Source organism: Bos grunniens, chromosome 21 (assembly GCF_055505025.1).
Source record: "Bos grunniens cultivar Pamir isolate PY7600 chromosome 21, Bosgru_T2T1.0, whole genome shotgun sequence".
Taxonomy (NCBI): Eukaryota; Metazoa; Chordata; class Mammalia; order Artiodactyla; family Bovidae; genus Bos; species Bos grunniens.
This window is the reverse complement of record NC_141185.1, coordinates 11,713,588-11,739,065: the sequence shown is the minus strand read 5'-3', so window position 1 is coordinate 11,739,065 and position 25,478 is coordinate 11,713,588. Positions and strand designations below refer to the sequence as shown.

General features: G+C 41.3%; 1 protein-coding gene and 1 long non-coding RNA gene across 4 annotated transcripts in view; one reads left to right on the top strand and one right to left on the bottom strand.

The window, feature by feature from the left end:
* Nucleotides 1–431: 431 nt before the first annotated feature.
* Nucleotides 432–4,111, bottom strand: LOC147349082 (uncharacterized). The gene is made up of 3 exons (XR_015149444.1): nt 3,960–4,111; nt 2,542–2,619; nt 432–700 (listed from the first exon to the last, which is right to left on the bottom strand). It is a non-coding gene; the product is annotated as an uncharacterized LOC147349082 (long non-coding RNA).
* Nucleotides 4,112–4,222: 111 nt separating this feature from the next.
* Nucleotides 4,223–25,478, top strand: part of PPP4R4 (protein phosphatase 4 regulatory subunit 4) — a 103,955-nt gene continuing 82,699 nt past the window's right edge. For 2 of the 3 annotated variants that reach the window (XM_086363107.1, XM_086363106.1), the window contains exons 1-2: nt 4,236–4,554; nt 6,063–6,136. In XM_086363107.1, the coding sequence (XP_086219233.1) occupies nt 4,429–4,554; nt 6,063–6,136 (200 nt within the window). In that variant the 5' untranslated portion in view covers nt 4,236–4,428. Of the gene's footprint in view, nt 4,555–6,062; nt 6,137–25,478 lie in introns of all 3 variants that reach the window. The other variant, XM_086363108.1, reaches the window with a different exon arrangement.

Here is a 25,478-nt window from a genome sequence, read left to right as displayed (position 1 = left end):
AAATAAAATAAAATAAATTAAAAAAAATAAAATTGTAAAATATCAATACAGATTAAAAAAAAAAAAAAGAATGGCCTCAAGTCTCAGAGGAGAAGGCAATGGCAACCTGCTCCGGTACTCTGACCTGGAAAATCCTATGGATGGAGGTGCCTGGTAGGCTGCAGTCCATGGGGTCGCTAAGAGTCAGACACGACTGAGCGACTTCACTTTCACTTTTCACTTTCATGCACTGGAGAAGGCAATGGCAACCCACTCCAGTGTTCTTGCCTGGAGAATTTCAGGGACGGGGGAGCCTGGTGGGCTGCCGTCTATGGGGTCGCACACAGTCGGACATGACTGAAGTGCCTTAGCAGCAGCAGCAGCAAGTCTCAGAGGATGCTGTTACAAAATTCAAATAGGAGATAACATAAAACTTCTTAACTGAAACAGGGTAAAGCTTACAAGCATTGTTTAATAGCAGCTACAAATCAAGAGGAAAAGGAGAATTTCAGAAAACTCATAGAAGATGGAGGCTTCAAGATATTAGCTAAGGAAAACCACCTTCATCGTGTCTTTGCTTTTTCTCCATCCTGATTCCATCAAGATCCACCCCTTTTCATTTTCCCTTGAATTCTCCCTAGTGGAGTAGGGATCAGGATACCTGACTTGCAGCTTTGAGGTAACTCCTGACCGGTTTTTGCTTTGACCTTCAAGGCAATATCTAAAAAAAAAAAAAAAAACAAGGGCAAAGAGTGGGAGGATTCACTCTATTGGATATTAGGATATATATTAATAACAAAGTCACAGCAATAAAATCAGTGCAGCATTGGTATAAGAGCTGAGCTGCGTCAATAGAAGAGCAAAGAGAGACTAGAGACAGAGACAGATGTCTAAGGGGACTTGGCTTACATCACAGATGCCATCACGTCTTGGTAGGGAAAAGATAGCTTGTTTGGTGGGAACTGCTGGGAAAACTGGCTTAGCATGTGCACAAAGTAATACTGAATTCCTATTTGCAGTACACAGGAGGTGAACTCCAGATGAATTAAGACATGTGTTATGTACAAATGTGAAGCAAAAGAGGGGAAAATGTAGGAGAATATTTTGCAACCACGAGTAGGAGAAGATCCTCAAACAAGATCCCAAAAAGGTTTTCACAAAGCTGAAATGGCATGCATCTGAGTACATCAAAATAGGCACTTCCCCTACACTGTAAGGGAGCAAATACCAAGCTAAAAGGATGCAAGAAAGACTGGGAGATACTGGTAATGTCCAAGGCTGACAAGGGGTTAATATTCGTAATATATAAGAAACTTACCTGCCTCCTGAGAAACCTGTATGCAGGTCAGGAAGCAACAGTTAGAACCCGGGATGGAACAATGGACTGGTTCCAAATTGGGAAAGGAGTACGTCAAGGCTGTATATTGTCACCCTGCTTATTTAACTTATATGCACAGTACATCACGTGAAATGCCTAGGTGGATGAAGCACAAGCTGGAATCAAGATTGCCGGGAGAAATATCAATAACCTCAAATAGGCAGATGACACCACCCTTATGGCAGGAAATGAAGAGCCTCTTGATTAAAGTGAAAGAAGAGAGTGAAAAAGCTGGCTTAAAACTCAACATTCAGAAATCTAAGATCATGCTATCTGGTCCCATCATTTCATGGCAAATAGATGGGGAAACAACGGAAGCAGTGATAGATTTTATTTTCTTGGGTTCCCAAATCACTGCAGATGGTGACTGCAGCCATGAAATTAAGACACTTGCTCCTTGGAAGAAAGGCTATGACCAACCTAGACAGCATATTAAAAAGCAGAGACATTACTTTGACAACAAAGGTCTGTCTAGTCAAAGCTATGGTTTTTCCAGTAGTCATGTATGGATGTGAGAGTTGGACTATAAAGAAAGCTAAGCACCAAAGAATTGATGCTTTTGAACTGTGGTGTTGAAGACTCTTGTGAGTCCCTTGGACTTCAAGCAGATCAAACTTGTCAATCCTAAAGGAAATCAGTCCTGAATATTCATTGGAAGGACTGATGCTAAAGCTGAAGCACCAATACTTTGGCCACCTGAAGCGAAGCACTGACTCCTTGGAAAAGACCCTGATGTTGGGAAAAATTTAAGGCAGGAGGAGAAGGGGATGACAGTGGATGAGATGGTTGGGTGGCATCACCAACTCGATGGACATGAGTTTTAGCAAGCTCTGGGAGTTGGTGATAGACAGGGAAGCCTGGTGTGCTGCCATGGGGTTGCAAAGAGTTGGATACGACTGAGCAACTGAACTGAACTGAAGAAACTTCAAAAATTCATTCAGAAAAACAATAGGAAATCTAGCAGAAAAATAGGCAAAAAATGTAAGAAGGTAGTTCACGGAAGGAAAAACATCTCTATAACTCTTAAATATATGCAAAAATAGTTATCACTAATTGTGAAAACTGGGCTTCCCTAGTGGCTCAGTGGTAAAGAATCCGCCTGCCAAGTAGGAGATGTGGGTTTGATCCCCAGGTCCCGAAGATCTCTTGGAGAAGGAAATGGCAACCCATTCCAGTATTCTTACCTGGGAAATCCCATGGACAGAGGAGCTTGACGGGCTATAGTCCATGGTGTCTCAAAAGAGTCCAACACCACTTGGCGACTAAACAACAAATCAAGAAAATTAAAATATGGTACTACTCTGTAGGACTCTTTGCAACCCCATGGACTACAGAGGCTACAGCCTCTGTCCAGAGAATTCTCCAGGCAAAAATACTGGAATGGGTTGCCATTTTCTTCTCCAGGGGATCTTTCCGACCCAAGGATGGAGCGCCTGGGCTTCCTGCATTGCAGGCAGATTCTTTGCCATCTGAGCCACCAGGGAAACCCTTACCAATGCCAGATTAATATAAATTGGGACGTAATACCAAAAGTTAATGTACAAAGTGGAGAGACAAGAACCTTCCTGTCTTCATTGGTGGAGTGCAAAGCCATCCTAAAGAGTACCAGGGCAGACTGAAACCAAGCAGTGTAGATCCTATGAGCAAGCAGCTCCATTTTTTCCCTCTCAAGGTCCATAAGAGACACATGTAATACCCACTCCAGCATTTCTGTGATAACAAGGTACTTCTGGCAACCTAACTGCTTACTGAACTGATAAGTAACATGTGCTAGACCCCCAATTCAAATATTTTTAAAGGACAGTTAAGGAACTCCTGATATGATATGCCCCATCGATAGCTTAGACATTTTGTTGAGGGAAAAACGTACAGAATGAGTTCCTATCACAACAGCATTCATGTATATTAGAAATAGGTACTTAAACCAAAAGCACTGTCTTTCGAGGATACATACATGTACTTGGACACATCAAACGAGAGAGAATGCATACAGGAGGCGGGTAGTGAAACAGGACCGTGGAGAGGGAATGAGTGGGAAATAATAAGAGATAGGTCCTGCTGACTCTCGGGCGCTGAAGAGTATGATCAACAAAACTCTTGTCTCTGAGGTCCCCCAAAATTGCCCCAACTTCTTCCATCGCTTCCTACTCGTAACAGAATCCAAATGCAAGCAACTCAACGTTGCTGCCCAGACCTGGGCTCTTCTCCATTAAGGATCTACCTCTCTACCTTGTCAAGCACCCGTTTCCCTGCACTCCAAGCTCTACTCTGCACTTCCTACAACCATATAGACGCCCAGGCTTCAACCCGAAACCCGCTTACTCTTATTTCTCTTGAAAAAATCCTGTTTTAAATTCAGTTTTAAGTGTCTTCGGGAGTCCTTTTTCTGACGGCTGCCCTCCCTACGTTAACCCCTCCCGGACTGTATTTCCAGATCACCCGTCCCCCACAACCTAGCACACCCCAAGTTCTATTTGCTTATTTTGGGTACACACCTCTCCCTCAAGGACAGAGCAGAGTTACCCAGCTCGTGCGCTGGGGTGGGCTGTCCCACGAATAACCGCACCACAATTACGGCAAGTTAACCAAGATCCCAACCCACCTTCCCCTTTGTTTCCCTCGCTTATCGGCTCATCTTCGCCCGGAGTCTACCGACCCCAAACCGCCTCCACCAGCTGCAGTAGGTAGGAGGCTCTGCGCATGCGCTACTGCTAGGCGCGCACTCTGACGGGGCGGGGCGAAGGGGCGAGGAGGGCGGCGAGGGGACGCGGCGCGGCAGTTGCGTCCCGCCCGCCGGCAGCGGGCGCCCGGGAGGGGGTGGGGCCGAGGCGGGCACCTACCCCGGCACGGCCCCGCCCCCACAGCACGCCCGCGCGCTTCGCCCCGCCCCCTCGCCTTGGCCGCCCCGCCCCCTCGGCGGCCGCGCTCCTTCTCCCGCCGCCCGCTAGCCTCCAGCCCGGCTCCGGCGGCGGAGAGCGGGAGAAAGTGTTGCTGGTGGGCGGCCGCGGGGCTGTGAGCGTCCGGCATCCCGGGACCGCTCCGGCCCGGGCGGCGAGGGGGCCCGGCGGTCCATGCATACGCCGTCGCCCGCCGCCGCCGCCGCCGCGATGGATTTCAGTCAGAACAGCCTGTTCGGCTACATGGAGGACCTGCAGGAGCTCACCATCATCGAGAGGCCGGTCCGCCGGAGCCTCAAGGTGCGCCCCGGGGAGGAGGAACTGCCCGTAGGGCGCCCGGCGGCTGGCCCCTGTCCCGACCCCCGCCCGTTCGCTTCACGAGGCGGCCCGGGACCCTCTCAGAGTCCTGCTGCCCGCCCCCGCCCCCCTCAGTCCCCGAGGGCCGTGTTACCCTAACCCGACCCCTCGCGGGCCCCCTTCTTCGACGTGGCTCGGCTTCTCCCAGCCTGGACCCCCAGCCCTGAGGTACGGGCGCCCGGGGCCAGCCCGCGACCCCTCAGACGCTCTGGCTTTTCCAGTTGCCCGTTCCGGCCCGGCCCGCTCCGGGCCCTTTCCCCAACCCGGCCACCTCAGGAACGGCCCGCCGAGCCCCTTGGACTCGGGCCAGCCCGGCGTCCTCTCCCGCGCCGTCCCTCTCTCACGGCCCGGGGCCCCTCCGTTGCGGCCCCCTCCCCCTGGGCCCTGCGGGAGCTGCCCCTCGCAGCCGCAGCCCGCTGCCTCCCGCGTCCTCTCCTTGGGGCTCCCCCTCCCCCCGCTTCGGCTCCCTGGTGCTGCTGCTGCTGCCCGGGGTTGTGGACCTAGTCTCAGTCTTCAGTTAACACGGCCCCGACTCTCCCCGCTACCTTTTCCAGAGATACCTCAGATCCCATTCCGTCCCCCGCCCCCCCACCTCCGTCCTCATCCGAGCAAGCCCAGGGCCCCCACTTCACCTCCCAACCCACCAATACCCATCTTGGAGTCGTCCTGCTCTCGGTCTTTAAAGCCCTCTCGACCCTTTGTCCCGATCTTGAGTCACCACGTGTCCCTTCCTTCCAGCCCCTCCAAGACTCTTAGCAGGGACCCTGCTCCCCAATCCCCTTAGGAGAGTCAGCCTTCACTAGGCACCCCCCCCCCACAACCTGCCACTAGCTCCCCCACCCCGCAGAGTCATCTTGCTTCCCAGGCTCCAACCCTTACTGCTGCCAAACCTGGTTGACCGACCGCCGCCCCCCGCAATTGCTCCTTTAGCTCTTTTCACTCCCACCTGCCGCAATATCTTTGATTTCCTTCCAGCCCCAGAGTTTATTCCCTTCCCTCCCCCAATCCAGATTTCGTCTTTCTCATTCTCCCTCCGCTGGCTGCAGTCTTCATCCCTACCCCCACCCCCGACCCCTTTTAAGCATTTCCTGGGATGGAAATGTTGGCAAAACACTCTTAGATATTCGAGATGAAAACTACGTACATATTTTACATATGCACACACAATTGATTTCAGCAAGGTTCTGAAGCCACAGAGTGTTTCTCAGGCTTCAGTCTAGAAGCTAGAAGAGTAAACAAAAGAAAAAAAAAAGCCCCAGAGCCCCCCAAACTCCACCACCTAAACCCGACCATTAGAGATATCTGATTTGAGGGTGGCAGACCCCTTAATTCGTTTTTGAGGATAATGCTTAATTGCGAAACTTTTTCATTAGTCTGTACTCATATAGGGTCCCTGGAGGCAAGACTTGAGCTGATGTTTGTGTGCATAATTTGTATTTTACACTTGACAGACACCAGAAGAAATAGAAAGATTGACAGTTGATGAAGACCTCAGTGATATTGAAAGGGCTGTTTATCTGCTCAGGTATTTCGTAAAGTCTTTTTGTGATAATTCCTTCTCTTTTCCTGTGGCAGCATCCACAAATGATTTCTGAAATGTCATGTTACTGTTATGTTCAGATTTACTTAACCACTTGAACAGAGTGCTTTGCATGCACAGCACTTAATTATGTCATAAATTAGATTTAGATGTGGACCTATGAATTTCAGAACTGAAATCAACTAAGGTACCTAGCTTATAGAATATTGCTTGAAGGAGGAACAGAACAACTCATGGTTTGAGTTAAATCTTAAAAAAAAAAAAAATCTTGCAGCTTTGGTTGTGTTCACATAAGAGCTGGTAAATTTAGATGACAGTTAAGAATATCCAGTGATTAATTTTAAGTTAATTGTAGAGTTTGAACTTTATATGGTATTTACAGAAAAAAAAATCTGCCAATATGGTAGTTCAGTTTTTTTCCTCAGGATAACCTGTTTATATTGCTTTTGCTATGTGCGCTTTATAATTTTGCCTAAGAGATTTTAAAATTTGAGTCTACTCTCACTTAAGGTTCATCTCATAAGCTCTACAGAATTGCTTACGCCAAATGGTTATGACAAATATTTATAAGATTTCTTTCAGCTATTTTAAAAATTGTGCTGTGGATTTAAGTTTAAAAGCTAATGTGAGCATTTAATGAATATATAAAAATACTTCAGAAATAGAAATTTTCCTAAGGTATTTTGTGTACATTGTTTTAACATTTTTCTTGCACATTTCTTTTTCCCCTTTTGGCAACTTAGTTTTCGCTTTTGTTTTCTGGAATCAGATTTTGAAAACTGGTACTATTGACCTCCTTGGAATATTTGCTATCCTTGTTTCCTTAGCTCAGGTCTGCTTTGCCAGTTTCAGGTGCTGGCAAGTTTCTTGTTCTTTTCTTGTTTTATAGATCATGTTTCTAGTCCCATGGTATTCTTTGAATGTTTTTTTTTTTTTTTTCCCCCTTTAAAAAAAAAAGCAACCCTCTCCTTGACTTCCATTTTCTTATTCTGACATCTTGGCTTCTGTTCTTATTTAAGTCAGAATTTTAGCATGCTTATAATTTAGACCATTCTCTTCAATAATTCTGTTACTTTAAAATGTTACCGGATCTTAGGCTTTATGTCGATGTTGTTTCCGTTCCTCTTTTGGTGATTTATAGTAGCCTGCTCTCATCATTTCTATTTATTTTATTATTTAAAAACATTTTTGTATTGGAGTATGCTGCTGCTGCTTTTGCTTCAGTCGTGTCCAACTCTTTGCGACCCTGTAGCCCGCCAGGCTCCTCTGTCTGATTCTCTGATTCTTCACCCCAGAATACTATGCCGTGCCCTCCTCCAGAGGATCTTCCTGACCCAGGGATCAAACCAACATCTGCATTGGCAGGCAGGTTCTTTACCACTAGCGCCACCTGGGAAGCCACTTATTGGAGTGTAGTTGATTTACAGTGTTGCATTAGTTTCTGGTGTTATCTACCTATTTATTGCAAAATAAAATGATTTTATTTATGTATGAATTAGCAGTATGTGTTTTTGATGTTTCATAGAGTCATTGATAATTGTATAATATTTGAAGTACTTTATTCCTTAATGATGAACATATCCAATATTGTGAACAGAAGTTGTAAGCATCTGCCTTTTCCCACAATTCTCTTGTTTGGAGTAGGCAGACAACTGGTGAAAATTGGGTAAGCTTCTTTTAGCATACAGCAGTTGATGATGTGAAGTCACTGCCTACTTACTCCTACTGAATCCTCTCCAGATAAACGCTGGCTTACAATTAGGAAATAGAGAGTCTTGCTCTACTTACTTGCGACAGCGGATACCTCATTCTAGGTATCTGTGACAAGGCTTCTTTTTGAGGATAGCTTATTTTCTGTTTTGCTTTTATTGTTAGCGAACCAGGTCGTCTAAATTGTCAGTGGTTCTCGGACACAGGACGTGAGTTTCACCCAATTCTAGAACTTACAAAGCCCTTACAGAGACAGATGGGGCCTCTCCTTCTTAGGCAAGAGAGTTTGGAAAGAAATCTGATACCTCCTTTAGTTTCTTGTGGTTCATCTACCTTGAAGGAGGTTTGCAAGGTGACTCCAAAGGCAAACACTAGTTTGGTTGTGCATGGGTCCTCCAGCCAAGTTCTTTTTTTGTATTCCTGCCATCTCACCCCCTCCTAGGGGAAAGTGGGGTTTCACCTTTAGGACAGCTTCTGAAGAGAGAACACGAGGCCTGCCTGAAAGGTTCTTTCTTCCCTGGGATTCAGGGGAAGGGTGTGGGATTGTCTTATGGACGTGTTCCAAACTTTGCCTCTGTTAAAGCTGTTAAAGCCTCTTGTCTCACGTATTGAGCCTTCTATTTTAAATGTAATGTATTCCTTTTTCTCCTATTTGTATTTCCCAATGCTATAAAATCTAATACTGAGTTCTTTTTTTTCCTATGATTTTCAGGTTTATTTTTGAGTACATTACCTTTTCCTCTGTTTTAGATATTCTCTACCCAGAATTTTCCTCCTTGCTTTTGAATGTCAGATTTGTTTTTTTAGTTGTCTTATTTTTGTATATTACATCTATTTTGGAGATTATGCTACCTTAGAATTCAGATTCAAATGTGTAAATATCAGTAGGAAATGCTTTATATTAGTGGGGGTTCTGATAGCATTTAAACTGAATGTAGTGTCTAAAAAGGCATTATATTGGACTACTGTCCAATGAAAACCAGATTACACTGTTCATTATCTTACCCTAAAATATGACAGATCAATTATTAATGTTGTTTTCATAATTAAGTTTAGAACATTACACTATTTGAAGATTTGACACAGATGATTTTGTGGTTTTGCATAAATGGGATGCTGCTGTACCCGTCTGTGGCGTTTAGCTGTGAAGCAAAACAGCTTTCCTAATAGTCACAGCTTGTGGCTTAGTCAAAATCATATCACAACATCTTCTAGTTCTCTCCCTTTGTGAGTTTGGCATATGTTTTAGAAGTGTACTTAAAGCAGGTGGATGGATTTGTTAGAGAAGGGTCCTAAGTTTGTATACTCTGTTTTCATTAGGTAAACCTTTACTCACATATCTAATTTCCTGCCAGATAAATTTCAGATCCTTAATTTGGCATAAGTGACTCCATCTTAGCTGTGCAATGAGATGTCCCATTAGGGCTTCAGCTTTTCTTTCTAAAAGCTTGATTGAGATGTAGTTCATATGCCATTTTTAGTTGAATGGTTTTGTGTTTTCACACAGTTGTGGGTTCTTTACCACAATTTTAGAACATTTTCATCATATGCAAGATAAACCCTCTACCTATTAACAGTCACTTCCCTGTTGTGTTGGTACTTTTGCCCGGTCTTCCCAGCCTTTGGGAACCAGAAGTCTACTTTCTCTATGGATTTGTCTTTTCTGGGCATTTTATGTAAATGAAATTATACAGTATGTGGCCTTTTCTGACTTTCTTCCCAAGGTTTTTCCTTGTTGTAGCGTGTGTCAGTGCTTTTTTTCTTTTTATTGCTGGGCAGTATTCCACCATAGGGGTACATCACGTTTTGTTTGTTCATTCATCAGTTGATGGACACGTGAGTTGTTTCCACTCAGTCTTTCCTTCTTGAAGCAGTCCTGTTGCTCTTTTCACTGTTACTCAGATACATCACGTTCATCCTTCACTGCTCTTCCCCTTCCCTGGAATACCTTTCATTTTATTGACACCTCTCCAGCATCTTCCATTGCCAGGATCCAGCTGTAGTCTTGAATCTTCCATAAGACCTTTCCTGTCTGCTGAAACCACATGGATCTCAGGCTTCTCTGAGCTCCTGTATCAGTTAGTGGCTGCATATCTTGGTATTCCTTAACGTAAAAGTGTGCATACATATTCTTCAATAGACTAAGCTCTTGGAGGGCAAGCTGTGTTTTATTGTTGTTGCTGTTTTGGTTCTTTCTTATTCTTTGCTGTGATATAAATATATACCTCTTAATGGAATAAGGTGTATTTATTTACTTATGCATCCGGTCCCATCACTTCATAGGAAATACATGGGGAAACAGTGGAAACAGTGTCAGACTTTATTTTTCTGGGCTCCAAAATCACTACAGATGGTGACTGCAGCCATGAAATTAAAAGATGCTTACTCCTTGGAAGGAAAGTTATGACCAACCTAGATAGCATATTCAAAAGCAGAGACATTACTTTGCCAACAAAGTTTCATCTAGTCAAGACTATGGTTTTTCCTGTGGTCATGTATGGATGTGAGAGTTGGACTGTGAAGAAGGCTGAGCGCTGAAGAAATGATGCTTTTGAACTGTAGTGTTGCAGAAGACTCTTGAGAGTCCCTTGGACTGCAAGGAGATCCAACCAGTCCATTCTGAAGGAGATCAGCCCTGGGATTTCTTTGGAAGGAATGATGCTAAAGCTGAAACTCCAGTACTTTGGCCACCTCATGCGAAGAGTTGACTCATTGGAAGAGACTCTGATGCTGGGAGGGATTGGGGGCAAGAGGAGAAGGGGACGACAGAAGATGAGATGGCTGGATGGCATCACTGACTCGATGGACGTGAGTCTGGGTGAACTCTGGGAGTTGGTGATGGACAGGGAGGCCTGGCGTGCTGCGATTCATGGGGTTGCAAAGAGTTGGACACGACTGAGTGACTATCTGATCTGATCTGATTTACTTATGTTAAGATGACCAAAAAATGCCTGGTGAATTCAGCAACTTTTGATTTTTTTGTTTTGTGGGCCATAGATTCAGATTTAGGGTATATACTATTCTACCATTTACTGCCCGTGTGACCATGGGCAAGTGATTTATGGTTGTTAAGTCCTAGTTTTTTTCATCTGTTAAGTGGAAAATGGTAATTGGAGCCCCAGACACCAAATGGGAACCCAGTTAATATGAGTTTCCTTCTGTTTCCTGTGCCATGTTCCTAATTCCTTACTACTTACCTGCTCAATGTACATTTCAGATTTTTAAAAGAGGATAGCAGTATTAATTTTACCTTCTAATAATCAGATAAAGTAACAGGCAAGTAAAGTATATCAACAGGTTTGTGATAATCTATTAGCTTCCTTTGCTAATAGTATTTTAGATACATGGTATTTTTAATAATTAATTATTATTTAGTTTTGGTTGCATTGGGTCTTTGTTGCTGCTCATGGGCTGTCTCTAGTTGATGGGACCCACTGCTTGTTGTGGTGCAGGGGCTTCTCACTGCAGTGGCTCCTCTTGTTGCAGAGCACGGGCTCTAGGCTCACAGGCTTCGGTAGTTACAGCATGCAGGCTCAGTGGCTCTGGCTTACAGGCTCTAGAGTGTGGGCTCAGTAGTGGCACACAGGCTTAGTTGCTCCACAGCATGTGGGATCTTCTTGGACCAGGGATCGAACCCGTGTCCTCTGCATTGGCGGGTTTGCCTCTTTACCACTGAGCCACCAAGGAAGTCCCCTTTGCTAATAGTATTTACTAGAATCTTTACATATTATAATTGTTTTAAACTGATGACAAGATCAGCCTGTTTAAGCAATATTTGCTATTTGTATTATGCATTAAATGTGCTTTGTTAATGTATCTAAACTAACTTTTATGTTGCTTTCTTTTACAGTCACTTTAAAACCATCTGTCACTTTGCACTGTGAATTTTAAAAAATTTTGCACTTTGCCTTTTAGGGATAGTCAAATAAAGTACATCTTTAATTAGGAGCTTTTTCCCTTCTGCGCTCCCCCCTTTTCCCCCCACTGCCCGCCTTTTAATTAAGAAAATAGTAAGTTCTCCCCCTAGTGAAAGCACAGACTGAGAATTCTGCCAAATCTGAAAATAAAATCCTGTAAACTGTGGCTGTTGCTAATCACATCCTGGGAACTCTTGCACTCAAGACTAGCACAAGGCAGCAATGAGACCATGAGGAAGAAAGAACTCCAGTAATTAGCTTTGCTACTGGCTTGCTTTTTGTTGTTTTATCTTTAAAAAGTACTTATCCCGTTTGCTAGGCAAATGGGAAATGTGTGAAAACTGCCTTTGTATGCTCGTATTTCCAAGAGCTTCTATACCATCACACTTCTTTTGCCTTTACTATTGTCTTGATTTCTTTTCATTTTTGATGCCTTTTGCCATTTAGTACTGTTTTGGTGAGGTGGGGTGCTTATGGGGTGTGTGAAAGAGACAGAGAGAAAGTGTGTGTGTGTGTGTGTGTGTGTGTGATGAGGGTGGAGGAGGTGGGTCTTGAGTAGCCAGGATTGCTTACCCAGTTTTCTCCACTGTTGTACATAAGAGACACATCACAACTTTTAATACCTCACAATTGAGATGAATAGTTGGTAATTCCTGGAGTTGGTTAATGTGGGGAATCATAAAATTGATACATACTTTCAGTATTTCATTTTAGTGTAAAAAATACATTTGTTTGCCAGAGTTTTGTTGTAGATCCATTGCCTTTTGAGTCAGGGTGTGCTTAACACAGTTCATAATCCTTTTTCTTGCATAAATACTTCCATAATACATTTACAGTGTCAAGGTCAGGTCTCTTTAAAGTTGAGAATTTAAAGATGCTTTTGAAGCAGTCTGAAAGCCTGTTTTAGATTTTTATGATCTTTTTTGCTCATCTTTTGCAAGTTGTCTTGTTCTTCCTAATTCAATAACAGTTTTCTTTGGCAACTTATCTTTGAGTTTTTCTAAAACTTTCAATTTAGTTGTCATAGAAACGACTCTTTGCATTCATATGTTTATGTAATATTTAATTAAATTATGTAATTTCAGTATCAAATAAATTGGGATAAACTGGTCTGAGAACAAACACAGCTGACTCTTGGTTACAGCTCACCTGGCTAGAACAGAAGCGTGTGGGTATTTCACAGAGCTGTCTATTAGCTCTAAGCTCTCAGCTTGCCTTTGCCAGGGAAGTGGAGAGTGTTGCTTAGCTGAGAGTCTTCTAACACCTTGTTGAGAGATATACGATCCCTTTTCAGAGCATGCGCTGTGATGGCCTTGCTTTATCCTTGGATACTCATAATATTCCTCTCTTGTCTCTGTATTGAGTTTGGTCTATGGTCTGGTCTATTCTTCTTTAACCGCTCTGTTCTAAAAAACAGAAAATAATGGATTAAGAATCTCAGTTAAAGAAGTACTGTCATAAACATATAGTTTGTTTTTTAAAACAAACTTTTGGAGGATATGCAGAAATGAGCTCACATCATAAAATACACAGCTTGTTATGCTTTCACAAGTTAAAAAACACCCCTATAGCCGGCATCCAGATTAAGAAACAGGATGTAACCTGTTGTCTAGTTGTGTTAGCCTAGAAGCCTGTCTTGTACCCTTCCCAGTTTCCCCCATTCCCTGCAAAGGGTGTCGACTATCCTAACATCTAATAGCATAGATTAGTTTGCCTGAGTTTGGGCTCAATATAGTAAGAACCATGGAATATACAGTTTTTTGTTTAGCTACTCTTACTCAACCTTTTAGAAAAGAGATTTGTTCATACTGTTGCATGGAGGAATAGATTGTTCATCCTCATGGCTGTGTGATATTCTATTATATGAACATACCATATATACTCTTGGTGGAAATTTGTTTTCAGATTTTGGCTGTTATGAATAATGCTGCTACAGACATTCTGTACAAGTCTTTTGGTGAATATACACATGCATTTCTTTCTTTTTTTTTTATTTTATTTTTTTTACACATGCATTTCTTTTAGTTATGTTCACAGACGTAGAACTCCTGGTCACAGCATATGCATATGTCCCGCTTAGAAGATACTGCTAAACCATCTTCCCAAGTGCTTGCACAGTTTATACTGCTTCCAGCAGTGCATGAGTGGTCTCACCCTATGTTTTTTAGGAAACAAAAGTGACAAACTTTGTAGTACAGAAATTTCTAGTATATCAATAATGAACTACCTATGTAATAGCCCATATAATTATCTGTTATTCTGTATCTGATTTACTTATGTCATACAACTTTTTCTTTCCATGTAAGAGAGTTTCCATGAATTTTTACACTTAGTTTTTAATTGTGCTAGATGGCTTGGCTAGGAGACTCTTGGTTATTAGAAGGTCTTCTTTCAAGGGTGCCACCTCTCGTCGCTGTGCTTTTTAATGATTCCAAGGGTCCTATTTTTAAAAAATCATCCAAGTTATCCAGTGTGAAAGTGATGCACAGATTTCTTGCCTTTGTGCATGGAAATTGGAGGCATCTTCATTTTCGCATCCTAGGATAAGCAGGATTACTGTTTCACATATTCAGAGGCGTACATAATGGATTCCAGCTGTATGTCTTGCATCATCGCTGAGGCCTCATTACTTAAGTGCTTGGCAAACCCTGAACTCCCTGTTTTGGAAAAGTACTAGGTCTCTGAATCTAAGGGGTTTGGAGATTATTTCCCATCTCCTTTTGCTTATCTTTTGCTATGAGAACAACGATGGGAGGCATCTGTTTCTTTTTTTCCTATTTACTGGAGCTTCTGAAGGCTGTCTGTGACATCAGTGGAAAGCAGAATGCTTTCATGGGATCTGCAAGAAAAGCTTAAAAATAAAGAGTAAACTATTTTCATCAATGTAAAGGTGACCCGTATAATGTCATTGGGAAGACCTAGAGCTTAATAACAGGATGCAATTGTGAGAGATTTGAGCAGTTTTCATCTTGTTAACATAGCTGTTTTTGATCCTTTATTTAAATACCTACATGTGGGACTTCCCTGGTGGCCCAGTAGCTGAGCCTCTGTGCTCCCAATGCAGGGGGCCTGGGTTCAATCCCTGGTCAGGGAGCTAAATCCCACATGCCTCAACTAAAGAGTTCAGATGCCACAATGAAGACCAAAGATCCCACGTGCTGTAAGACCCATCACAGCCATATAAATAAATATGAAAAAATAAATATAAATAAATAAAATACCTATAGGTTTCTATGAGAAAATATACTATAAAGTAATGCTAAAACAAATGCTTGTATGAAGATTCAAATAAAATGCAGGTTAAGTTCTGTAACTGCAATGTACCTATATTATGGCATATAGATGTGTGGATGTTATAAATGTATATATATGTTTGTGTGTGTATATATTTATTTTCATGAACAATTAGTTCATACTGACACTTGAGATGTAGCTAAGTGAGGCACAAGGAGACTGAATTTTGTCCCCAAACTTATCTAATTAGTTCCCAGTAAAAATTTGGGGTTTTATTGCTTTACTCCCAATCTTGTTGTATAGTGGTTTCTTAGTAGTTACATTATTATTTAAAGTATTGACTCAACTAAGTGGTAAAAATCATAACTCTTAGAATTAGGGTCACATGAAGGGAATTAAGGGCTTCCCCAGTGGCTCAATGGTAATGAGGAGTGCAATGCAGGAGGCCCAGGTTCGATCCCTGGGTCGGTAAGATCCCCTGGGGGAGGGCATGGCAACCCACTCCAGTATTCTTGCCTGGAGAATCCCGTGGATGGAGAAGCCTGGCGGGCTACAGTCCATAGGATCACAAAGAGTCGGACACGACTGAAGCAGCTGAGCATGCACGCGTGAGTGTTTCCGTGATCTTTAAATTTATACCTCTTTCAACATAGATATTTTGCTTTTTGCAATATCTTTTGCTGGCCATTGTTGGCCACCAGGTGTGAGAGGCAGGGAGAAAGTGTTCATTCTTAGTTCTTCACAGTCACCACCTTTTTGACTTTATAATGTTGGTATGTAGTAATGATGTCAGAAATAATAGCAAAATCTATTATATTCTTGTATGCAGATGTGTCTTATAGTGTAATTTCCCCTCCAAATCAGAGATGCTAATAATGGAGAAGATTTAAAATGCAACTAGCAATTACTTTAGAATAAATTTTATGAATTTAGGTTGTTGTTGTTGTTCAGTTAAGTTGTTTCCAACTCTTTGTGACCCCATGGACAACTGCAGCACGCCAAGCTCCCCTGTCTACCACCATCTCCCTGAGTTTACTCAAATTCATGTCCGTTGAGTTGATGATCCTTTCTAGCCATCTCATCCTCTGCCTCTCCTTTTCCTTTTGCCTTCAGTCTTTCCCAGTATCAAGGTCTTTTCCAATGAGTTGGCTTTTCGCATCAGTTGGCCAAATTATTGGTTTCAGCTTCAACATCAGTCCTTCCAATGATATTCAGGGTTGATTTCTTTTAGGACTAACTGGTTTGATCTCCTGGCTATCCTAGGGACTCTAAAGAATGTTCTCTGGCGCCACAGTTTGACAGCATCAATTCTTCAATGCTCAGCCTTCTTTATGGTCCACGTCTCACATCTGTACATGACTTTGGAAAAACCGTAGCTTTGACCATACGAAACTTTGTCGGCAAAGTGATGTCTCTGCTTTTTAATGTGCTGTTTAGGTTTGTCATAGCTTTTCTTCCAGGGAACAAGTGTCTTTTTTTTCCCCATGACACTCTCAAAAGATTTGTATTTCATTCAAAGAGACAGCACAACAGCAAACTGGGAATTCAAATTAAAATACAAGATATATCATCAGAGTATGGATAGAAATTTTAATTTCATGGCTGCCCTCACCATCTGCAGTGATTTTTGGAGCCTAAGAAAATAAAATCTCTCACTGCTTCCAGTTTTCCCCTGTTTGCCATGAAGTGATAGGACCAGATGCCCTAATCTTAGCTTTTTTTTAAAAATTAATTTAGCTTAAGACACACAAAATATTTATTGAGTACTTGCTTTGTATTAGGCATCTCCTGGGGAATGAGTGGCATTGTACCAGCAAATACTTGTGTTCAAGGAAGTATTGATACTTGTATAAGGAAGCAAACACACTTTTCTTAAATTTTAGTAGAATAGAAGTCATCTCTAGTTAATAAGTATGTTGGGCATTGAGAAGGCAGTATGTAGTGTCAGAAATACTTTATATTAAGACATACCAGATTTATTCTCCGAGGCCGAGACTTGCTCATTTATCTATTGAGAAACCTAGGCTAAGTTTCTTATTTGGGCTCAAGCCTCCTAATCTAAACTGGGAATAATAAAACCTACATTGTAGGATTGTTAAGAAGATTTGGGAATGTATGTGGAGGGCAGAATGCTTGGTGTAGAGTCTTGTTCAGTAAAGAATAATTGTTCTTGGTCTTTTAAATAAACTGCTGGCAGTTCAGAACATCCTTTACTTTGGATGTATAGGAAAATTCCTATCCAGAGAATTCATGTAGTTATAAAATCTTGTCTCCCAGATGGTGCCCCTTTGCAGTTAATCCTCCACCCTGAGCCTGGGCAACAGATGATCTGCTTTTTGTCAGTATACTTCAGTGGCAAATTCTCCTGTTCTAGAACATAGGCATATGTTTTCCTATCTCTTGGCTAATGCTTGAGAATGGAATGCTGGTTATTGGATGAGTATATATTTTTTCATTCAGTTCTTTTGAGGTATAATTGATGTCAAATAACTGGCACATACTTCAACCATACAGTTTGATGCATTTATATACACACACATGTGTGTGTGTATATATATATATATATATATATATATATGGGCTTCCCTTGTGGCTCAGCTGGTAAAGAATCTGCCTGCAATGCGGGAGACCTGGGTTCAGTCCCTGGGTTGGGAAGATCCTCTGAAGAAAAGGCTACCCACTGCAGTATTCTGGCCTGGAGAATTCTATGGACTGTATAGTCCATGGAGTCGCAAAGAGTTGAACATGACTGAGTGACTTTCACTTCATATATATCTACCCCCATAAAAGCATCATCACCATTAAGATAATGAACACAGCCGTCACTCCTCTGTGTAGTTTTGTGTTCCTTTGTAATGTTCTTTCCCTTCCTTCTCATTCTTTCCCCCGCTCCAGGCAACCACTGATCTGCCTTCTGACACTACAGATATGTTTTCAATTTATAGAATTTTATAGAAATCAATCATATAGTAGCTACTTTTTCATCTGGCTTCTTTTTACTCAACATAATTTTCAAGTTCATTCATGATGTTGCATGTATCAATGGTTCATTCCTTTTTATTATTGATAATTCCATTTTAAAGATATAGTCCATTTTGTTTATGCATTCACCAGTCGATGGAGATTTGGATCATTTCTAGTTTGGGGGTATTACAGACTAAGTGGCTGTAAACATTCATTTACGGATCTTTGGGTGGCCATGTGCTTTCTTTCCTCTGGTGAACAGCTGGAGAGTGGAATGGCTGGGTATATAGTAGGTACAGTGTATTCTTAAACTGCTGAACTGTTTCCAAGTGATTGTACACTTTTACATTTCCACCAGCATTGTATGAGAGTTTGGACTGCTCAATATGTATACTTACTGATACTTGGTATGAGCAGTCTCTTTTTGGTTTTAGGCATTCTGGTGGTATTACCAGTGCTCTAGAGTAGTGGTAGTCATTGTATTTATAATTTGGATTTCCCAAATGATCAGTGGACATTGAGCATCTTTACATGTATTTGTGAGTCAGACACATATATCTTGTTTGGTAAAGGTATATTTAAATCTTTTGCCTATTTGTTGGATATGAGTGCATGCCAATTTGCTTCAGTCATGTCCAAATCTTTGCGACCCTATGGACCATAGCCCACCAGGCTCCTCTGTCCATGAGAGTCTCCAGGCCAGAACACTGGAGTGGGTTGTCATGCCCTTCTCCAGGGGATCTTCCCGACCCAGGGGTCGAACTTGTGTATCTTAGTTTCCTGCATTGGTAGGTGGATTCTTTACCACCAGTGCCACTTAGGAACTCCCTTTAGTTGGGTATGTGCTTTGCAAATATTTTCTGCCAGTCTGTGGCTTCCTTTTTAATTTTTCTAAGTGTACCTATCTTTTAGAGAGCAAAGTTTCTTTGCTTTGCTATGGTCTAATTTTGTTGAGGTCTAATTTAGTGATTTTTTTTCATTATAGTTAGTGTTTTTTGTGTTATATTTAGGAAATCTTTGCCAAATCTGGGTCATTAAATTTTTTCCTATGCTTTCTTTCAGAAATTTTGTGGTTTTAGCTCTTGATTTTAGATTTATGATTCATTTCCACTTCAATTTTGTTTGTGGTATAAGGTAAGTGTTGCGGTTAATATTTTTCCTCCCACGTAGCTATAGCATGTAGTAGAAAAAGGGCCAGAATCAGGGGACCTGGTGTCTCTGCAGTCACATTCAAGTCACTTAAGTTCTTTAAGCACTGTTTCCTCTTTACTCCAGGTGATATGATGAGTTGTTGTTGTTCAATTGCTAGGTCGTGTCCAGCTCTTTGCCACCCCATGAACTGCATCATGCTAGGCTTCCCTGTCCTTCACTGTCTCTCTGAGTTTCCGCAAAAGGGTCCATCTTGCTTTAGCAGGTGTCTTCAGTTCTAAGAAGATAAAGAAAAGATGTTGAACCTCGGTTATTTGCTCCACTAGGCGGTGCTAATGGACATCTATCTAAGGGATCTTCACCTTGGATAGGTGAACAGTTTCAGAGCTCTTTTTAAAAGGTCATTTTTGAAGAAGATATTCATAATTCAGGAAAGTGCCTATGTTTCGTTAAGGAGTAGATGTAGTAGTGTTATAATGAATCTGAAAATACTGTTTTGTTTTTATTTTTATTTTTTTACCAAAAGCTGTCGGAGTACAGCAATATTTTCTTTAAAGAGTTCTGTAGATTTGGTTTGAATATGTTTGGGGCAGATTGAAAGTTATATGGCTAGCATAAAAATATTTACATATTCAGGTGAAAAATCAGGCTGAGGAGTCTGATGAGTTTAGAATAGTCATGAAAATTCTCTTGGAAACAAGCTTCCAAGCTGCATTTGCTTGGAAATAACTTTTCGTAATAAACATACGAACTATATTTCCTTGCGTAATGGACATTCTTGAAGGGGAAAAGGACTCGCAAAAGTCCAGCATGGGAATGTGGAGGAGAAGGCATCTCCCCATGTAGCTCTGATGATAGTGGGGATGGAGAGAGATGATTTACACCTGTGGTTGGTATGTATGCATATCTCGCATAGTTTTCCAGTTGTTTGTGGGATTTTTCCAGATATCTTCCTGTTTCTAGTCTAATTCTGTAATGGTCACAGACAGCACTTTGATGTCATTTCTTTTAAATATACTGAGGTTTGTTTTTTGACCAGAGCATGGGCCAGTCTTGGTAATTATTCAGGTGTATGAATATGTATTCTCCTGTTGTTGGGTGTAATAGTCTATCAATGTCAGTTGGTCAAGTTGGTTGATATTTTTCAGATCTTCTATATCTCTAAGAATATTTTCTATTTGTTCTACTATCTAAAAAAGTAGAATATTGAAGTCTCTAACAGATCTGTCTACTCCTTCTTTCACATATATCACTTTTACCAGTAGTTCGTGTATTTTGATTTTTGTAATTAGTGTATATACTGTTAAGGTTGTTATGTTTTTCATTGAAGTAGTCTCTCATAGCTATGTAATGTTTGTCTTTATCCCTAGAAATATTCCTTGTTTTAAGTCTACTTTATCTGATATTAATATACTCTTTCCAGCTTTCTTTTGGTTAGTGTTTACACAGTATATCTTTTTCTACCCTTTTACTTTTTTAAAAAAAGGTTTTTAAATTTTGGAATTATTTTAGATTTCCAGAGAAGTTACAAAAATAATTACTGTATGCCTATTACCAGTTTTCCCTAAAACTAACATCTTTACATATATTTGTCAAAACTGAGAAATTAATGTTGGTACAATACTGTTTACTAAGTGCTAGACATTGTTTGAATTTCACCAATTTTTTCACTAATGTCCTTTTTTCCTGTTTCAGGATCCAGCCCATGATATTGCATTTAGTCATAGCTCCTTAGTCTTCTCTTGGCTGTTACATATTCTTAGTCTTTTCCTTGCTTTTCGCGATCTATAGTTTTAAAGAGTACTAGTCAGGTATTTTGTAGAATGCCCTTCAACTTGTGTTTGATGTTTTTCTCATTGTTAGATTGGAGTTATAGACTTTTAGAAAGAGTGTCATAGAGGCATAGACATGCCTGTCTCATCCTGTCATTTCAGAGGTACTTGACATCAGTATGACTTATCACTGGTGATGTTAATCCTGATCACTTGGGTTAAAATTGTATCTGCCAGATTCCTCCACTGTTTCAGTGGTGAGAGAGGAGCTTTCAGCCTTGCTCCTGATCTTAGGGTGAAAACATTCAGTCTCTCATCGTTGGGTAAGATGTTGGCTGTAAGTCTCTTAATACCTGTGTGCCCTGTCGTGTCTGACTCTTCGTGATACTATAGACTGCAGCCTACCAGGCTCCTCTTTCCATGGGACTTTTTAGGCAGAAATACTGGAGTGGGTTGCCATTTGCTCTTCCAAGGGATCTTCCTGACCCAGGGATTGAACCCACATCTCCTGCATCTCCTGCTTGGCAGAAAGATTCTTTACCACTGAGCAACCTGGAAAGCCTCTAATAGATTATCATTAAGTTAAGGAAGTTTTTTCTATTCCTTCCTAATTTGCTGAGAGTTTTTATCATGAATGGGTATTAAATCTTGTTGAATTTTTTTTCTGAATCTATTGATAATATACATGACTTTTCTTTTTGAGTCCTTTAATATGGTGAATTACACTGATCAGCTTTCAAATGATTAACCAGCCTTGCATTCTTGGGATGAAATCTACTTGATGAATTTTTCTTTTTGTGTTTCTGGGTTCTATGTGCTACAATGTTTTTGAGGATTTTAACATCTATTTTAATGAGAGAAAACTGGTTTGCACTTTTCTTATATCTTTGCCTAGTTTTTGGTTTTAGAGGAATGCTGATGAAATCACTTGGGAGGTGGTTTTCTATTTTTCTGGAAGAGATTATCTAGAATTGGTATTATTTCTTCCTTAAATGTTAGGTAGAATTCACCCATTAAACCATCTGGGCCTGGAATTTTATTTTTGAAAGGTTTTAAACTAAAAATTCTATTTATTTAATAGATATAGTGCTATTGAGCTCATTTATTTCTTCTTGAGTGAGTTTTGATAGTTTTGGATACTTAACTCTGTTTTATCTGCATTATTGAATTTATGGGCATCAAATTATGCTATGCTAATATTCCCTTTTAATGTTTGTGGGCCCAGTAGTGATGTCCTACCTATCTTTTATTCTTGATCTTGCTAATTTGTGTCTTCTTGCTTTTTTTCTTGTTTAACATGGCTAGGGGTTTACCAGGTTTTTTTTTTTTTTTTGTGGATCTTTTCAAAGAACCAGCTTTTGGTTTCATCATTATTATTATTAATATTTTCCTGTTTTCAGTTTCTTTGATTTTATTCTAATGTTTATTATTTCCTTCATTCTCCTTGTTTTGCAGTTAATTTTCTCTTCTTTCTCTAGTTTCTTAAGGGGAAACTCAGGTAATTGATTTTTAGAATGTTCTTCTACTCTAATGTGTACATTTTTAATGCTGTAAATTTCCCTTTAGCTGCATCCTACAAATTTTGATATGTTGTATCTTCATTATCATTTAGTTGAAAAAAATTTTAATTTATCTCAAGATTTCTTCTTTGACTCATGAAACTCATGAGTCATTTAGAAGTGCATTATTTCATTTCCAAATGTTTGGAGATTTTCTGCATACTTATTTTGTTAGTGATTTCTAATTTAGTTCCATTATGGTTTGAGCATGTACTTGGCCTGACTTCTCTGACCTCTGCTTTTTCCCCATTACAGCTCTGACTTCACTTCCTACTATTCTCTTCTTTACTTGCTGTGTACTCCAGCCATCCTTGCTGTTCATTAAATATACCAAGTGCACATTACCTCAGTGCTTTTGCACTTGCTGTTCCTTCTGCTTTAATGTTTTCTCAAATATCTGCATCGCTAGCTCTATCATTTCCATCAGATCTTTCCTGATTTGGGTTGCCTACTTATCTAAGATAAGTGGCACCAGCATCAATACTTACTGTCGCAGGTTTAAAAACGTAGGAATATCCCTGTTCCTCATCTCTGCTATTTAAGCTGATTAAATATTTCATTTACTAAATAGGAACATTCACGCGGCTTATTGTAGTTTACTGATAGACACATTAGTGAGAAAACATTTGTTTAGTCAAAATGATTTTCAAATATTGGATTAGCAGAAACTTGTTGGAGGGTCAAAAATCCCAGCATTTTACTCATTTCTTTTGGTATACAGGTGGGTAAGTAGATGTGGCTTCCTTTTTTTTTTTTTTTTTGCTCTTCAAGAAAAATATTTCTTCATGTTCTAGAATGACATATGTTTTATTGGTTAGCTCTATATGTAAATATGGGCTTACCTGGTGGCTCAGATGGTAGAGATTCTGCCTGCAGTGTGGGAGACCTGGGTTTGATCCCTGGGTTGGGAAGATTCTCCTGGAGGAGGGCTTGGCAACCCACTCCACTATTCTTGGCTGGAGAATCCCCATGGATGGAGGAGCCTGGGAGGCTACAGTCCATAGGATCACAAAGAGTTGGACACGACTGAAATGACTCAGCATAGCACATACATATATATAAAATCAGGCTTCCTAGGTGGCACTGTGATAAAGAACTTGCCTGCCAATGTAAGAGACATGGGTTCCATCTCTGGGTTGGGAAGATCCCCTGGAGAAGGAAAGGGCAACCCACTCCAGTATTCTTGCCTGAAAATATCCTGTAGAGAGAGGAGCCTGGCGGGCTGTAGTTTGTGGGGTCTCAAAAGAGTTGGACATGACTTAGCGATTCAACAGCAATGTTTATTAGTCTCTAGACTAATTAATTTTATGTTTCTTTTTATTTGGCAGTGAAAGCTATGTACAGCAACTTGAGTTTTTCTTTTAATCCCTGTTGCTAAGAAACAGAGCACAGTACTAACCAGCTGTGTGACCTTAGGAGCATCATTTAACTCCTCTGAATTCTGTCAGTGAAGTGAGGGAGCTGAACTAGTCATGCTGCTGAGACTCTTTCTTGCTCCGTGACTGTAAACTTAACTCCGTGCTCACCCTAGTTATCAGCTTTCCTCACGTGGTTAATCGGAGAAGGCAATGGCAACCCACTCTCGTACTCTTGCCTGGAGAATCCCATGGATGGAGGAGCCTGGAAGGCTGCAGTCCATGGGGTCGTAAAGAGTCGGACACAGCTGAGCAACTTCACTTTCACTTTTCACTTTCATGCACTGGAGAAGGAAATGGCAACCCACTCCAGTGTTCTTGCCTGGAGAATCCCAGGGATGGGGAAGCCTGGTGGGCTGCCATCTCTGGGGTCGCACAGAGTTGGACACAACTGAAGTGGCGGCAGCAGCAGCACGTGGTTAGTACATTTCTCTGCTCCTTCAAAAGAAGAAAATATATGTGTGAAATTAAGTTGTTATTAAGGAACTCATGAGCGACTTTAGTTTCGTTGTTTTATTTAAATTAGATTCTTGCTTTGTAGAGGTAGTATCCTGACTGTGGCAATGACTAGCTCGTTAACCTTGAACACTAACTAGCTGGCTAACCCTGTGGTGCTGGCGAAGGCTCTTGAGAGTCCCTTGGACAGCAAGGAGATCAAACCAGTCAATCCTAAAGGAAATCAACCCTGAATATTCATTGGAAGAACTGATGCTGAAGCTGAAGCTCTAATACATTGGCTACCTGATGAAAAGAGACTATTCATTGGAAAAGATCCTGATGCTGGGAAAGATTGAGGGCAAGAGGAAAAGCGGGCAGCAGAGGATGAGATGGATAGATAGCATCACTGACTCAGTGGACAGGGGAGCCTGGCATGCTGCAGTCCGTGGGGTCACCGAGTCAGACATGACTTGGTGACTGAACAACAACAAGCCTTGAACTACTTCCATAGTCTCTGTGGATGCTGGTTTATTCATTGTCGCAGTGTGAGGGATTGAATTAATATGTATAGGCCCTCTTCAGCACCATTCCATCATATCCTGTTGTTAACGTCATGGAAAAGGATTCACTATTTCACGCAACTTTTACAGATTGATTTTGGGTTGACCAACGAGCTTTTACATTTTACAATGATTTGTTTGTATTTCTCCTGATGTGGTGCCCAATTTACAGTAGCATCAGTCAGAGGAGCAGACAGGGTCTATGTATATTATGTTAGGGACTCTCCTTATACTAAATCTGCTGCTGCTGAGTCGCTTCAGTCGTGTCCGACTCTGTGCGACTCCATAGACGGCAGCCCACCAGGCTCCGCCGTCCCTGGGATTCTCCAGGCAAGAACACTGGAGTGGGTTGCCATTTCCTTCTCCAATGCATGAAAGTGAAAAGTGAAAGTGAAGTCGCTCAGTCGTGTCTGACTCTTAGCGACCCCATGGACTGCAGCCTACCAGGCTCCTCCATCCATGGGATTTTCCAGGGAAGAGTACTGGAGTGGGGTGCCATTGCTTTCTCCATATACTAAATCTAGAAGTGTCATATTCTCCTCTTCCAGACTTAGTATCTCTCTGACAGAATTTCCAAACCGGTGGCTGTAGCTTGGGCTTTTCTTCCTG